General features: G+C 52.5%; 2 protein-coding genes across 5 annotated transcripts in view; one reads left to right on the top strand and one right to left on the bottom strand.

Annotated features, from left to right (window-relative positions):
* The window catches only part of SUPT5H (SPT5 homolog, DSIF elongation factor subunit), a 13,664-nt gene extending 9,788 nt beyond the window's left edge, over positions 1-3,876 (bottom strand). Inside the window, exons 1-4 of one of the 4 annotated variants that reach the window (XM_027855379.1) lie at positions 3,790-3,876; positions 2,516-2,620; positions 1,807-1,975; positions 791-856 (exon numbers count right to left, since the gene is read on the bottom strand). In XM_027855379.1, the coding sequence (XP_027711180.1) occupies positions 791-856; positions 1,807-1,975; positions 2,516-2,599 (319 nt within the window). In that variant the 5' untranslated portion in view covers positions 2,600-2,620; positions 3,790-3,876. Of the gene's footprint in view, positions 1-790; positions 857-1,806; positions 1,976-2,515; positions 2,621-2,921; positions 3,025-3,387; positions 3,702-3,789 lie in introns of those variants that run through there. The other 3 variants (XM_027855382.1, XM_027855381.1, XM_027855380.1) reach the window with 3 other exon arrangements.
* An 8,547-nt stretch (positions 3,877-12,423) lies between these two features.
* Positions 12,424-15,937, top strand: RPS16 (ribosomal protein S16). Its single transcript, XM_027855577.1, has 5 exons — positions 12,424-12,579; positions 14,134-14,235; positions 14,967-15,063; positions 15,166-15,213; positions 15,739-15,937. Exons 1-5 carry the CDS (start codon positions 12,532-12,534, stop codon positions 15,882-15,884), a joined length of 441 nt encoding a protein of 146 aa, XP_027711378.1. The 5' UTR covers positions 12,424-12,531; the 3' UTR covers positions 15,885-15,937.
* The last annotated feature ends 606 nt before the right edge of the window (positions 15,938-16,543 follow it).

The raw sequence follows: 16,543 nt of genomic DNA, 5'->3' as shown, positions 1-16,543 counted from the left end.
GGTGGTGGTGGTGGTGGTGGTGGTGGTGGTGGTGGTGGTGGTGGTGGAGGTGGTGGTGGTGGAGGTGGTGAGCAGACACAGTATGAGCCAAATTATATCAGCAAAATCAACCAAGGTGGGGTGGGATCGGACCAGGGAAGGGACCAGGAATAATGGGTAAAGGAACATAGGAAGGACAAAATCAAAATTGAAGGCGAGGCACGAGGAAAGCCGAAATGTATGAATAGCACAGCACGGAAAAACGGGGAAGGGAACAGCTTGGGGTGGGCCAAAGGGTATAGGCAGAGGAGAGAGGCCCAGAGAGGGCAAAGATCCAAGCCCACCCCCACCCCCACCCCCCAAATGACACCTCTCTAAGAGGGAAAGCTAGCAGGGAAGGGTTCCAGTACTGCCAAAGACCCCCAATATACCCATTCCCTAAGGCCCCCCCTCTTTCATGTGCCTAAAAGAAAAGGGTACAAGAGCTATTCTCTCAGGCAACAACAGAAAGAAGCCGGGTGATAGAGGAGGGAGATGCGCAACGGGAGGAGAGACAGGCTCAGGGGCTAGCCCCCTCCCCATGAAAGACCCTATCTCAGAACATCAGATACTTGCCTTCCCCCTTCCACTCTACCCCTTTCCCTTCCCTTCTTGCTCCACCTTGTCCAGGGAAGTAGAGACCAGCTCATGATCCGCTCCCCCAATCCGGACCCTGCCCTTTGCTGAACCCCAATCCTGAGGGCTCCCCAGACTCTCCAGGCCCAGGCAGAGCTGGGGGAACACAGGAGGCTGGCCTGTTTTTGCCACTTACCCTTCTCTAGAATGTCCTCTGCTCCATCTTCCCACTGGTCTTCATCTTCATACTCATCATCCACATCTGAAAAGGCCCCAGAAGGACTGAGACTGAGACTGGGATGCTGAGACACTTCCTTTGTAGCCCACCCACCAGACAGCCAGGGGACAAGTTACAATTAGAGGGGCTGAGAGAAAAACGTAGTACAAGCAAACAGCTTTCTCCTAATCCTGAGTCCTTAGAGTACAAGACTTCTGAACTGTTCTTGTGCTACGGACCCCTCAGGCAGTCTGGTGAGACCCATGTTCTTAATGTTAAATGCATGAAATACACAAAGTTACCAAGAAAACCAATTATCCTGAAATAGGATTATCAAATGTTCTTAAAAACAAGTTCATACAACTCTGAAGGACTTATGATGAAAAATGCTATTGAAGCTTAACTTCCTTTATTTTTCATGAGACTTGGTATTTTTTTGGTCTACGTTTTCTTTTACAACATGACTATTATGGAAACGTTTTGCATGAATACACACGTATGATCTGTATCAAACTGCTTGCCTTCTCAATGAGAGAGGGTGGAGAGGGAGGAAGGAGGAGAATTTGAAACTCAAAGTTTTAAAAACATATGTTACAAATTTTTTTACATGTAACTGAAGAAAAGTAAAATACTAAATAAACAAATGAACAAACAAACAAAAAGTTCACGGACCCCGGGTTAAGAATATCAACCTTATTTCATATTGGAAACAAAAAATTAAAATGAACACAAAATTCAAAAGTGTATAATAGAACAGTGTAAATCTAAGACATAAAGGTTAAATCATTAAAAAAAAAAAAAAAGACTATCAACCTTAGAGAAAGGAGTAGAGAAAATGACCCAGAGACATCCAAGTTCTTGGGGTGTCCACAGAACTCATCTCCACAATGATACCCCATCCCCCGATCCAACATATCCCAGGCACATGGGAGGGGCCCAAGAGACCAAAGGGCGAGCACTCTCCCCCACTCAAGCAGGCCCGCTCCTCATCTCACCAGCTTCGTCCAGGATGAAGCCCCCATGTCTCGGCTTCTTGGGAGGCCGGTCGTCGTCTTCTTCCTCTTCCTCTTCATCATACTCCTCTTCCTCCTCCTCCTCTTCCTCCTCCTCAGGCTCCTCCTCCTTTTCGCTCCCCGCCACACTCCGTCGCTCCTCCTCTACCTGCTGGGAGGATGGAGGTGATGGCTGGCGAGCCGGAAGACAAGCCATACCCCAACCCCCCATGACGCCCCATCGCTGGGGCTTATAGAATCGCAGAGGTGGCGGGGTCTTCAAAGAGCACTGAGCCAGCCCCTTCATTTCACACAGAAGGGCAGTGACTTGTCCAAGGTCCTGCTGAAAGGACTGAGCTGGCCTTCAAGCTAAGGCCCCGTCTCCCGTGGCCACCCAGGGAGGCCTGAAGGTCTGTAAAGTCAGGCTGAGAGAGGAGTTCGTCCCCAGTCAACGATGCCCCCGATCTGCCCATCATCCGCCCGCCCCACTCCTCTACCAGCCACAGGGCAGACGGTGCTGAGAACGCTCAGATCTGAGGGCTGGGCAAAGGGGCTGCCGGACCAGGGACGGAAACTTTCCGGGTTTCTCTGGGCGTAAAGGACCCAAGGGCCCGGATGAGAAGCAGAGGCAGCCCGAAGCCAGCAGAGGGTGCCAGAGAGCTGGTTCTGAGGCGTTGCCCTGCCCAGCCCAAGTCCCCTCTCCAGCACTCACCTCCACCTCCTCGGCCTCCTCGCTGCTGTGCTCACTCTCCTCCTCCTCCTCCTCAGAAAAGTTGCTGTCATCACTGTCAGACATCTTCCAGGTCTTTAGGTCAGGCTGGCGGGGAAATGGGATGAGTCAGGGTCAAGGGCTCCCCAAATCAGGCAGCGAGACAAAGGCCCCCACTGGCCTCATCTCTTCCACGCCCAGAGGGTCCCCCCATCCCCACCGATTCAGTCCTGTACCAGACCACAAGGGGCTTCAATGGCCTCTCCTCACAAGCCCCTCCCTTCCCCTCCACTCTTGCCCAGGCAGCCTCGACTTTCCCTCTCGGTCCAAACACACAAAGGAAACCCTTCTGCCCAGACGCAGGCACACAAAATGCGCACCCCTCTTCCTCCAGTCATGACAAACTGACCTATCGTGCGCAAGGAACTATGTGTGCTAGGACTGAGAACGGCAACCCAGCAAGACGAAACCCACCGGCCCCACGCAGTCTGGTCTCGAGGGAGGGGCCAAAAACAAATACAAAGTAACACAAAGTGATCAGGGGAGGGCATGCTAAGGGCCGGCCAATCAGAAAAGGCCTCCTGGGAGGACCCTGCGGGCAGAGGCAAGGGGGAGCAAACCCCAAGACGGAGACGGGGGCTTGGGCTGGCAGGCCCGAAGGTGCTGCACAGGCGGGGGGGGGGGGGGGGCCCCCCGGGGGGTTGGGGGGGGGCGCCGGGGGCCCGGGCCCGGGGGGGGGACGGACGGGGGGGGGGGGGGGGGTGCGGGAGAGGAGGGGGACAGGGTCACTCTCACACACACACACACACACACACACACACACCCCTCCCCTTACCCTGCCCCAGGGACCCCTCCTCGACCCCTCTGCCACGTACACACAATCGCACGCACAGGCGCTGGTGCTTGCACACTTCCTCCCCTCCTGAAGCCGGGTCCCATCTCACAACACTGTGACACAATCCCACGTGCACACTCCCCCTCACACGCCTTGCCTTTAAATCTCCATCTTACAGGCTCACTCTGACACTCTCGATTCTCACCCTTACACACTCACTCTTACAGGCTTAGTCTGCCACTCTCCCCCTGACACACTAGGCCTCGAGGGCTCCCCCTGACACACTCATCTTTACACTCCCCCTGACACACTCATGCTCACACACTCGTCCTCATGGGGTCCCCACAGCACACTCGCCCTCTCGGGCTCCTCCTGACACACTCGCCCTTACACACACGCACACGCGCAGTGCCGCTTGCCCCCCCCCCGCCCCTCTCCTCACCCCCGGGCGGGTCGGCGTCGCTCACTCTCGGGTTCCCTGGCTCCGGCGGACGCGACGTCAGAAGAAGCGGCGGCGAGGACGACGGCGACGGCGGCGGCGGCGGTGGCGGTGACTGGGGCGGCTTATCTCTCGAGAGTTCGCGAGAACCGGAACCGCGACCGCCATCTTGGGAAAGGCAGAGAATACATCCGACTTCCGGCCGGCAGGCGCCATCTTAGGAGAGGCACAGGAGACCGGACGTGACGCATAAGGAGAAGGCGGGGAAATACGGGAGAGCGTGGGGGAAGGCTGGAGGAGAGGAGGAGAGGGTGTCCACGTGCAGGGAGCGCACGTGGGCCCTAGAGCTGGAGGGAGGGGAAGGGTGCCTGTGACGTCACAGAGGGGCCAACCTTCTAGTCCGCCCCGTACTGCGTCCCTGGAGGCTCGTTACCGGCCCTCCGTTTCTGGATAACTGATTGCTAGGAAGCTGTCCGCCGTTCCTTCGTAAGGCTCAGGAATGCCCCTCGTTTTTACTCTCAGGCCTAGAAAAGTAACATCAATTACTTCGTCCTCCACCTTTTACAGAAGGGGAAACTGAGCTCCAGAGAGGATCAGTGTGAGTCTGGCCAGGATTTGAACTGGGGTTCCTTTCACGGCTTGCAGCTGCCTGTCTCCGGTCGCCCGTTGTCTTTGGGGGAGTTTTGTTGTTTGTTTTACATTTTTTCTAGCAAGCATTTTTTTTTCTCCCTTCCCCTCCCCCCTTGCAAAAAAAAATTGTTAACAAATGTTAATACTCAGGCAAAACAACGTCCTGCGTTGTTCACGTCAGAAATATATGTTTCTGGCAGCTAGGTAGAGCAGTGGAAAAAGCACCAGCCCTGAAGTTAGGACCTGAGTTCAAATGTGCCCTCAGGCAAGTACCAGCTGTGTGACCCTGGGCAAGTCACTTAACCCTGAAAAAAATGTACGTCGGGAAATCACTGTCGTGAAGTGGGTCAGTCTATCCAAGGTGCTCGTCTCTACAATGCTGTCATTGTATTTCTGTTTACTTCATTCTTCATCACCTTACACACTCCTTTCTCTGAATTCTTTCTCAGTTTCGTCATTTGTTGTGGCATACATTGATGTGGCTGTATGGATTCTTTTCCCCTTCATTTGATCTCTTTTGGGGGTATCAGAGTAGTGTACCCCAGAGCTAAAACCTATGTATGTACATTATAGTGACTGTAGGGGCATGGACCCACATTGCCTGGACCAGCCCAGAGCCCTACCAAGAGTTCATTAGTGTCCCAGTTTTCCTGAAGCCCTTCCAACATTTGTCATCTTTGCCAGTCTGATGATGGGTGTGAGTTGGAACCCCAGAGCTGCATTAATTCCTTAATTATTAGTAATTTTGAAGCATTTCTTTTTTCAAAAAATAAGCTTGTTGATAACCTGGATTTTTTCCATTGAAAATTGTTTCATATTCTTTGACCTCTTACCTATGGGAGAATAACTCTTGTTCTTATAAATTTAAATTAGTTTCTTATGTATCTTGGAAATGATATCAAATAAACTTTATGTAAAGATTCCCCCCAATTAACTTTCCCTTCTAAAGTTAACTGCATTGGTTTTGTTTCTGCAAAAATTATTTAATTTTCTGTAATCAAGATTGCCCCTTTTGGGGCAGCTAGATGGCATAATGGATAGAGCTCCAGTCTTGGAGTCAGTTCAGATGTGGGCCTCAGTCCCTTGACGTTTAACTAGCTGTGTGACCCTGGGCAAGTCACTTAACCCCGACTGTCTAGCCAAAAAAAAAAAAAAAAGGAAGATAATAGGGAGCACCTGCAGTTTATTGAATAGGGGGTGTGTGTGACATGATCAGACGTGTGCTTTGGGAAAATTACTTTGGTGGCTGAAAGGAGGATGGACTGAAATGAGGAGAGACCTGAGGCAGGCAGAACTCCCCACCACCAGTAGCAATTGCAATAATCCAGGTGTGAGGCGATGAGGGTCAGCACCAGAGGGCCAGTGTCAGAGGAGAGGTGCTGAAAAGGTGAAATTGACAGGCCTTGGCCACAGCTTGGATTTGGGGAAGGGGGTGGAGAGAAATCCTGGACAGGTCCAACCTTGAGAGCCTAGGAGATGGTAGGAGGAAGAGGGAAGGTAGTCAGGGAAGTGGGAAAAAATAATGAGATCAGTTTTGGACATCCTGAGTTTAAGACACGTACTGGATAGAATTTACTTGTAAACCCATCTAATTGCAGGGTTTTTCTTTTGGGAATTCATTTATGGTTTGTCCAATTTGTTTTTCTGAGATTGTTATTTATATCCCGTATTTATTTGGTAAGTCTGAGTACTTTATATTTTTGTAACTATCTATTTCATTTCAGTCATAAGTTTTCTTGGCATATAGCCAGGCAAAATTGTTCCAAATAATTTCTTTATTTCTTCTTCATTTGTTGTGAATTCACCTTTATCATTTTCATTACTGACAATTTAGTTTTCCTCACTACTGAAAAATTTCAGTTAGGTTATGTTTTATTTCAGTGACTTCCGCCTCCCCCCCAAAAATCAACAGTGCTGGTTTTATTAATTAAATGGGTTTTTGCTATCAATTTCAAATTTCAGAATTTTTATTTTGGGGTTTAATTGGGTTCATGAAATTTAGTGATTTTCTGGGGTTTTGTTTGCATGTCCATTTATTCAACTTTTGTGGATGTGTGTTTAGAGATACATTTTTCCCAAAGGGCAGTTTTGTCTGTATCCCACCAGTTTTGATATATTGTCCCAGAACCGTTTCCTTTGATGAAATGATCAATCGTTTCTATTTGTTCTCACCAATTCTTTGGCCTAAATTCGTCCTGAATTGATTTTTAATTCTTTTATTCAGTTGCCCTTTACTGAATAAAATTGTGTTGTTTGGTGGTCAGTAAAGTTGTGTTCCATATTACGGCATTGGTGTCTTTCTTTTGTGTGTGACCGATGAGTCAAAGTACCAGTGTCATCCTGTTTGATAAACTGAATCAGTTTGTCATAGCCCTCCCCAGAACACCCAACCCTGCTTGGTGAAATTAACAGTATTGACAGAGATAAGGAGGTAAGGTTTGGCCTCAACTGGCAGAGTTGAGCGGTGGTGGGCATTCACAGCTTGTCCTCGATCAGTCAGCGTTGGCACTCATTCCTCATCAGTACCCTGCCGCCCCTCTGATTGGAAGGTAGGAAAGAGCAAAAAACACTCAAAGCTTCCAGTTAAAGTGGTGCAGGGGATAAGAGGGCAAGGCCTGGAGTCAAAAAGACTCCTCTTTCTGAGTTCAAATGTGGCCTTGGACATTTGCCAGCTGTGTGACCCTGGGCAAGTCACGTCTTCCTGTTTGCCTCAGTTTCTTCATCTTGTAAAATGAGCTGGAGAACGAAATGGCAAACCCCTCCAGTACCTTGGCCAAGAAAACCCCAAATGGGGTCATGAAGACTTGGACATCGATGAACAACCAGAAGCTCATTCGCTCCCTGGCACCAGCTAAGTGTCCAGAACTGGACTCCACTAAGCCCCACCCATACCATGGGACCTTCTTCCCCATCCCAGATCCCTTTACTGCAGCCTTTTATTAGTGGTCAGCCCCCATTCCAAGTAAACTCCTCCCGGGCTGGGACTGTCCTCGTGCTGGTTCCTGGCACTTAGTAGGTACTAAATAAATAAACACTTATTTGTGGACTGACCAGTGTTAGGTGTGAGGATCCTTCAGGCAATGTGATAGAATCACCCTAGGCTTGCTGAAGGACCATCAACTCTGAAGAGGGAATCCTCTGTTCTTCACCTCTGACTTTGGACCCCAGTACTGGGGAGGAGGGGATGTGTTGACCTGCCCCTGCTACCTCCAGTGGGCCGTAGTGTTAGGCCATAACAGGGCCCATGGGTATGGATTAAGGTTAGGCGTGTATCTGGTAAAGCAGCCCCAGCATCCGGCTCAGACTCCAGTCTAGCTAATGATAATAAGATTGAGCCAACAGCTAGTTTCTGTCGCACACGCACACGCACACACACACGCTGGGTCCTCACTATCTGACAGAATCCCATCCTTCCATACTTTTCCTGCCCCCCCCTCCCAGAATCTCCCATCCATAAAGGTCTTGGGAAACAGTTACTTCAGGCAGCTCCTGGTAGTCTCTCAGGCCCCTTTAGGTTACCTTTGTCCTCTAGGAACTGACGAAAACACTGTCCTAAAACTGGTAAATTTGGAGGGGCAATAAAAAGTGGAGGAAGAAAAAGAATTGCTTTGTCTTCATTAAAACTGTGGAATTGGGGGGGAAGCCCAGAAAATTTGTGTGGGCCTTAAAGAAACTGTCCAACACAGAAATGCCGTGAGTGCCAGCCAAAATGCGATTTACGAACTATTTATGTTACTAAGTGTTCGTGCCCACTGTGCCAGTCACTGAGCTGGGCACAAACAGAAAGGCCCCAACCACAGTCTAGGAGGTGGGAAAAGCCACTTTCACAGAATGTGTGAGATAAACCAACTGTTCAGCAGAGCCAAGGCATTGGTGAAGGGCCCTCAAAAAAGGCAGTCCGTCGAGGGAGGTCACAAGGACTGGGTCTCCGACCACCCCATCTGGTGCCTTCATCTTCCCGTGGAGGGAAGGAGACTTGCCCAGGGTCACTCAGCTAACTGCTGAGAAGCACAGCCATTCTTCTGACTCCATTTCACCATGCTGGGCTTTGAAGGATGGATGCATGGCATTTGGACAGTTAGAGTTAAGTTAGTGGGGAAGTCTTTCCAGGTGGAGGGACCCCAGAGAGCAAAGATGCTGAGGCTGGGAACCTTCATGCCCACTTTCAGGAGATAAGCAATGCACTTTGGCTGGAGGGAAGAAGTCAGATCTGGGGTGTGACACTGAAAACCTTGAGACAGTAGGCAATGGGGAGCTATGGAAGGCTTCTAAACAGGGAGTGAGGGAGTGTCTAGGCTCAAAGCTGGACTTGGGAAGGCTTCCCCTGGCTGGCAGTCTCTGTAGGATACATGGGGTTTGGGGAGAAGCAGAGGTCATTGGGGATTCAGGCTAGGAAGCAGCTCTCACTGCCCTGGGGCAAGGTCATGAGACTGGATCTCAGGTTGGGGAGAGGGGCAGGACAGGGGAGGGAAAATCCATCCAGTTCCAGGTTATGCAGAAGGGGTCTCGCAGCAAGGTCCAGATCGATTAAGTATTTCACAAGCCTCCCTGTGCCCTTAGAATGTTGTTTATAGAGCAATCACTCCCTGATTTTCATTCATTTATTTGATAAACATATAAATGCCAACTCAGTGCCCAGCCAAGTGCCAGGGGCTGGACACAGCCTGGGGAGGGGTGGGAGGGAAGGGAGTCCTGCTCATGGAAGGTGGAAGGTGCCTCATCGGGGTGAGGAGAGCAGCAACGTCATCACCTGTTTGGAGATGGAGGGGGGCTGGGCCTTGGGGAAGCCAGCCCACTCCACCTTCTCCAAGGGGAACAGAAGCCAATGGTTCCCAACCTCCAACCCTAGCCCAGGGCGTGAGGCCCTCCCAGTCACTCACCATATTTGCCTCCTCTTCCTTCTCTCCGTCTTCCCTAGTTCCCACCCACCCTAGGCCCTGTTGGCATTCCAGATGTAGAAGTAGTAATAGCAGACCCCGGAAATCTAGACCTCTAAAAGCCTCCAGCCTGAAAGCAAGGGTGGGAGTGAAGGAGATTCAGGTGTGAAGACAGGAGCAAGGGAGACCTCCAAGATCTCCCATTCCCCGACTCCCCTCCCCTCCCTCCTTCCCTGAGGGATACCTGGGAATGTCTCCTGGGACCTGCAGGGCTAGTGCATGGGGGAGGGCTGGGGAGGGGCTTGGCCACCCCCCCCCTCACCCAGCCTCATGGGCTCCAGCACAGGCTACGTGCAGTAGCTCCAGAAGTCTGGCCAAGAATTGGAGGATGGGCCTCTCGAGGTGTCCCTCGCAGGGGGGACAGGGCCCTGAGGCAGCTCCCGGCCTGGTTCCCCACAGGTGGGGCCCCAGGGCTCTCAATGAGTGCTGCAGCCGGTTCACAGCCCTCACTACTGCTGGCCCCTCCTCATGCCCAATCACAGACAGCTCCACCCCAAAGCAGTGCAGAATCTCCATAGGGCACACCTGCAGAGACCCACCACCTCCATCCTGTCCTGGGGGACCCCTGTCAGAGACCCCTGAACTCCATTCCCCATAGACTACCTGCTGAAACGTACACCAATGGAGACTCACCACCCCCATCCTGATTTGTCCCCAAGCATGGTTCCTCAGAACGTACCTCCCAAGACCCCCAAACTGCTGACTTGAGGCACACCCCCTCCCAAATTACTGGCATCCCAGGGTATCTGGGGAAAGGGAATTGGACACTCTTGCCTAGGACCCTGAGGACAGACAGGTTTGCCCCTTCTTAAGGGCCCCTGACCTCCTCTCCTCCAAATATAAAAGGGAATCTAGGGTCCCCATGGAGAGTGGGATAGGGCAAAGCATACTCACAGAGAAGCTGTCAGGAGTATAAAGGGTGCCATTGTTTCTGTTGCCCTGGGATTGGAGGGGGACGAACTGGCCACCAGATCACCCAGGCTCCTTTCCCCCCATGCCCTCCCATCCCCACCAGCTGCTGTCCTCGCCCAGTTCCCACCTGCCACCAACCTGCCCACTCACTAGGGCCTCCATGATAGCTGCAAGAACCTCGAAGGGCTCCCAAGGGCAGCTGGGGGGCCCCAGAGGGGGGCCCCCCAGGGGGTGAACCAGCACAAGGAAGGCCCAGAAGAACCACATGAGGGATGGTGGGGAGGGCAGGGCCTCTCCTACCCCTCCTACCCATCTCCCTGGCCTAGGTAGCGAGCCTCAGGCACCTGGAAGAGATCAGGGGAGGGGCGGGTTAGAGCACACTTGGGAGGGGCAGAGTTCTGAGAACCCCCCCAAACCAGGAAAACTTTGAGAAGGTGCCTGAGTCCCCAAGGTGAGGAGAGGGAGACGTCAGCTTGAGAGTTTGGGGGAAGGGGACCCCAGCCACACACACACAGGGTGCCTGCATTTACATGTTACTCCAGATCATAGATTTAGGGTGAAAGGGACCTGTTGGCATACATATCTGTGTGACAATAGTGGAGACAACTTCGGGCTGGAGTCAGAAGCCCTGAGTTTGAATGCAGCCTCACTCCCTAGCCAGATCAGCCTGGGCAACACTTCACTTGCCTGCCTCAGTTTTCTCATTTCTAAACTAGGGATAATCACAGCACTTACCTCCCAGGTGCCTGTGAGGCTCCAAAGAGGTAATATCTGTACCATGCTTGGCAAACCTTAATGCTAATTAGCATTCTTCTTCTTCTAGGGCTGTTCAGTGTCTGGGTCTCTCTAGAGTAGGTGACTGCCTAGGTCTCTTCCCACCTGTCCATCCCGTCCTTGAGCTGTCTGGGCCCCGGAGTCGGGGCTGGGGGGGGGCGGGGTCGGTGTCTGCATGCAGGTCCCTGGCTATGCCTCGGGGTATCCATTTCTCTCCCCGTCCCCACCCTCATCGCTCACTCATTCGCCCTCGGATCCATCCTCTGCTCTCGGCTCCAAACAGGAATGACAAGTGGGAGGCTTCCGGCTGGACTTGGAGGCCTGGCCCCTCCCCTGTCCATCGATCAGGGGCCGGCAGCCAGAGAGAAGGTGAAGTCAGAGGTCCCTGGCTTGCCGGGGAAGATAAGGCACTATAGGTCCATGGAGTCCTGGGGACACATAGACACACCCCCTGGGCAGAGGGCTAAGCTGGGGAAACTGAGGCAACTCGAAGGAAGAGGTGCCCCACCCCAGGCTGTGGGGATAAGAATGAGTGAAAGGGATGAGAAGCACTGGCAGTTTGAGGGGGAGGGTCCCCGAGGGGAAGCCCAAGAGGGCTTGGGGGGGGTTGCTAAGGGAAGGGGGGGAGGGTGAGGACCTAAGGTGACGGTCTCGAGGAGAGTTTGGGGAGAAAGGGATCTTGGAGTGGGCTTGAGGAAAGGGGAACCCTAAAAGAGCTGGGAGATGAAGGAGAGAGCGGGAAGGAGGGGGAGGGGAGTCTTAAGAAGTGGGGGGTCGGGAGAAGGCGGGCTGTCCTGAGGGCGGGAGGTGGGAGGGCTGGGAAGGGGAAAGGGGGAGTCTTTAGGGAGGGGGTGTTGAGGAGAGGGAAGGGAGTCTTGTGGGAGGGGGATGGAGGAGGTCTTGGCGTGAGGGGTGGGAGTCTTAAGAGTGGGGGGGTTGGGAATCTTAAATTGGAGGAGTTGGGGCGAGGGCCGGGGGTGGAGGGGTTGGGGAGGGATAAGGAAATCTTGAAGGGGGGCGTTGGGGACAGGACAGAGTAAGGGGGGTTGCAAGAGGGAGGGGAGTCTATAGAGGGAGGGGGAAGGGGTCTGCAGGAAGGAGAACACGGGGAAGATTAGAAAAGGTGGGGGCGGGGTCAGGAGATGACTATACAAACGATGAGAAGAGAGCCAGCCAATAAGGATCGCCGTCACTTTGCCGCTAGGCCATTGGCTCCTCCCCATTTTCAACAAGGCCAGGCTCCGCCCCTGCCGTAAAGTGCCGCCGCCGCACCTCCCAGGCCCAGCCCCCTTTCTCTGGTGAGCGGCTTTCCAGGGCGTCTGCGCCTGCGCACACCCTGGAAAACAGCTCTCGCCTCCCCAACCGCCCTTTTCGTGCTTCGGCGCCGCGCGGGTGAGGAGCTCCAGTCTCCGGCTTCCGCCGCAACCACCGCCACCGCCACCGCCTCCTCTGCCTCCAGCCCGGCTCTGAGCTTGCGCCGCCCGCCAGCACCATGCCGTCCAAGGGGCCGCTCCAGTCCGTCCAGGTCTTTGGACGAAAGGTAGGCGCGAGGGTCCGCGGGGTGGGGGAGGGGAGAAGGGGGGGACTTCCGGTTCCGTCGAGGCCCACGTGTCTGCGCCCGAGCCATGGGTCCAGGCGATCCCGGGGTTCAGATCTTGCCTTTGACGCCTTCCAGCTCTGCCGCGTGTCTTGGAACTTCGGCTTGTTCTGTCCCGAGAGTGAGCCCGTGCACGCGTGGACGGACGGGGCTGGGTACGAGCCTGGCGTGAATTAGGGCTACCGGGCTTAGCCTTAGGAGAGACCTGGATTCGAATCCGGTGGAGTCAGGCCTAGCCTTTGCTCCTTTAGGCCTGTAACCCGCCCAGAGCCTCAGGCCCCCCTCCTGTGTCATGCATGTCTACATATGTATACATATATGTATACGCCTCTGCATATATGTGTCACTGTGAAGCTTACAAACTTGAGGAAAGACGAATCCCATCGCCCCCCCCTAACCCCACCACCCACAACTCTGTAAGAGATGATAGTTGGACTACGCGCGCACACACACACACACACACACACACACACACACACACACAGAGCCAGGGTGACCCCCTGGCTTAAGATCCCCCAAAGCCCAACATCCTTAGCCTCTCTTTTGCAGGGAAATATTCGTCTGCCAAATGAGGCGGTGGCTCTTTGTGTCCAACTCAAATCCTTCCCAAGCCAGATTGGGGGGGGTCTTCTCAGGTGTGGGTTCTTCAGCCAGTGGTCTACTGGCATCACCTCCCCCCCCCCAGGGCCCTTTAAACTATCCCTCTCTGGGAGTGGTGATAGTATTTGTCAGCCTCAGCTGGCTTTAACTGCATATTAGGAAGGTGGAAGTAATTGCCCCATATTTCCAAATGGGAAAACTGAGGCCAGAAGAGGGGAGAGGCTGCCAAGGCACCTTGCATTAGAACATGGCTCCAGCACACCCCTGTGAGGTACTTGATGATAGAGGTTCCGTTTGTGTATGTATAACCTGAAGGTTAAGAGTCACTTGATCTTCACAACAGAAAACCAGTGAGGTAGGGGGTGCCCACAGTCACATAGCTAGTATCTAAGGCAGGATTTGAACCTTGCTTTCCTTGGATTCCTGTCCAGCACTTTCCGTCATGCCACACTTCCTCACAGGGCCTTTGCCTATTTTCCTCAGTGAAATGAAGGTTTTGGATTGGAAACTTTTGAACTAGAGATCTCAAATATTTAGCTATGGTTACTTGGTGAGTTTGGATCCCTCCAATCTGAGTAACTGAATCTCAGGCACTTCTCCTGTTTCCTCATCTTTAAAATGGGTATAATATTCCTACCTACCTCACAGGGCTGTTCCACAAAGTGCTCTTTGCAGATCTTAAAGCACTGCATGTGGAAAGTTTGTGTTTCCGTATCACCCAGTAAAGTGACTCCTGATACAGGGCCCTCAGCAGTGCTGGACAGGCCACTACTAGATCCTTATCTTAAGTTCTGTGTGGAGGTACTCCTTGCCCTACCTACCTTTTTTTATTATTGTGAGAAAAGCACTTTACAATCCCTAAAACCACATAGAAATGTGAGTTGTTTTTCTTCCCAGAAAACTGCCACCGCTGTGGCCCACTGCAAGAGGGGCAATGGGCTGATCAAGGTGAATGGGCGACCACTGGAGATGATTGAGCCTCGCACCCTGCAGTACAAGGTACCTGGACTGGCCTGCCGTAGCCCTAAAGGCTTCTCGGCAGCTGCCCCAATGCCTTTAGCTCTCACTTCATCTCTTTGGCTGGGGAGGGGGGGCAAAGGCAGCCCTTGGCCCTTGATATTTTCTGCTGACCAGAGTGAGGGGAGGTGTGGGGGGGGCACATTTGAATGGGAGATCACATGGTGGAGGGGGTGAAGTCCTGAGAGCCATGAAGGATGGCTGCCTAAGCCTCTCCCCAAAAGAGACCTTGGGAGGGCTCAGCAGTGGTAGAAAGGGGCCACAGGGGTGGACAGACTTCCAGAGAGGACTCTTGATAGTATTAATGTCCATTGGCTGCTTTTATGATTCCAGGCAAGTTGAGGCTTTACTGAACTGTGGGGCTGCTGCCAGTAACAAGGGGCTCCGCGATCTCCTTCTGAAGATCATCTCTTACATAATGATCTTTCTACAAACTGTCATCACCCAGTGTAACCTCCTTGAGGACCATTTAGCCTGTCATCTAGGCACCTAGCACTGTGCCATGTTTATAGTTGGTGTTGATTGGCTTGGGAGGAGGTCTGCCCTCCTCACAGAATGGGGAGTGTCCAGGGAGGCCTTTTCAGGCAGGGACTTCCATCTTCCGATGAGTGGATTGCCATAAAAATGGGTGGTCAGATGGAGTGACCCCCGATGTACCCAAGAGGAAGGTCTGCTGAGACTGGCTCCTGATTTCGGGTTCTCCTCTCTTGCAGCTGCTGGAGCCTGTCCTCCTACTAGGCAAGGAACGTTTTGCTGGAGTAGATATCCGAGTCCGTGTGAAAGGAGGAGGCCACGTCGCCCAGATTTACGGTGAGTTGGGTTTGGGTGGAACTTCTCTACCAGCTTCTTGGTATTCTTAGGGGGTGGGGTTACATGGTCACTGCTAACATCCCCCTCTCCCTTCTCCTGCAGCTATCCGGCAGTCCATCTCCAAAGCCCTGGTGGCCTATTACCAGAAATGTAAGTGAAGAGTGGGTGATATGGTCAGGTGACATTTGGGTCATTTCCATACCCTTTCTGTTTTCTGGGTACCACTGTTAGGCCCTGGGAGTGACTCGTATACATGACCTTGGTCTAGAAGAACCTTGTGGTCAGAAATGGGACCATTAATTCCTCTTTGGGGAATATGGTTGGTGGGTATTTCCATGGAATGCTCTGTCTCTTGGCTTCTCCATCTTTAGGGCAAGTGAACCAGTCTTGATTTACAGAGCACTTTGCATGTGTTACCACATTTGGTCCTTATAACCCACCCTGTGGGGTGGTAGGTGCTATTTTTGTTCCCATTTTGCAGATGAGGAAACTTGAGGTTAGGAAGGGTGAAGAGACTTGCCCAGGGTCACACTCTTAGTAAAGGTATCAGGCATGATTTGCACTGGATTCCCTTGCTATTTGTACTTAGAGACAAATAGGGGTGAACCTGGTTTTGTTGGCCAAGGAGTTGTCAGTGCAGTGATATGTTATCTTTCTCCTTCCTCCTCCTCCCAGATGTGGATGAGGCCTCCAAGAAGGAAATAAAAGACATCCTTATCCAGTATGACCGAACTCTGCTGGTGGCTGACCCTCGTCGCTGCGAGTCTAAGAAGTTTGGTGGTCCTGGGGCCCGGGCTCGCTACCAGAAATCCTATCGATAAGACAGCTGCTGGGATTGTGGGTCTTTTTGCAATAAATTTGGCATATGACCTTCTTGGGTTTGAGAAGCTGTGGTTGGTGTTGAACAGGGGTGGGGAACCTCTGGCCTCAAGGCTTGCGGGTTCCCCACCCCTGGTCTTGAATGTAGAGGGGATTTTTCTGTTCCAAGAAGAAAGTATTGGAGCTCAGCCGTGGGTCTCTGACGTTGCTCGTGTTGAGGCTCCGGTCTGATGTCATGCATTGTTCTCCCCAGCCACCCTCAAATCCAGAAAAAAAAAGTCCCCCTTCTGAAAGTGGGTGTGAGTCCTTCCCCTATTCCTTAAAAGCAAAAGGACCTGTCCTTGCCCTCAGGAAGCCCTTACTTAAAGGAATGTGGCAAATACCACTGAACAAGCAACTTCCTATCTCTGCCCTGGTGATCCACATAGTTCAGATCTCTCCCAGTGAGTTAGGGACCAGGGGCAGGATTAAACAATCGAGATGGGAAGTGGTGCATAAATTAGGCCGCTCAGCCCTGTTGGATGGAATGAGCCGCGTGTGTGTGCTGGTGGATCAGGAAGGTGATGAAAATTGGTCAGTGATGGTAAGGACTGTTCAGGATTTCTGAGCAGGGAAAGATGAGAACCACAACTATTGAGAAGAATGTGCAGAGGATTCTTGG

Source organism: Vombatus ursinus, unplaced genomic scaffold, assembly GCF_900497805.2.
Source record: "Vombatus ursinus unplaced genomic scaffold, bare-nosed wombat genome assembly UNPS02010822.1, whole genome shotgun sequence".
NCBI lineage: Eukaryota > Metazoa > Chordata > Mammalia > Diprotodontia > Vombatidae > Vombatus > Vombatus ursinus.
The sequence above is the reverse complement of the archived record's forward strand: the minus strand, read 5'-3'. Positions and strand labels throughout refer to the sequence as shown.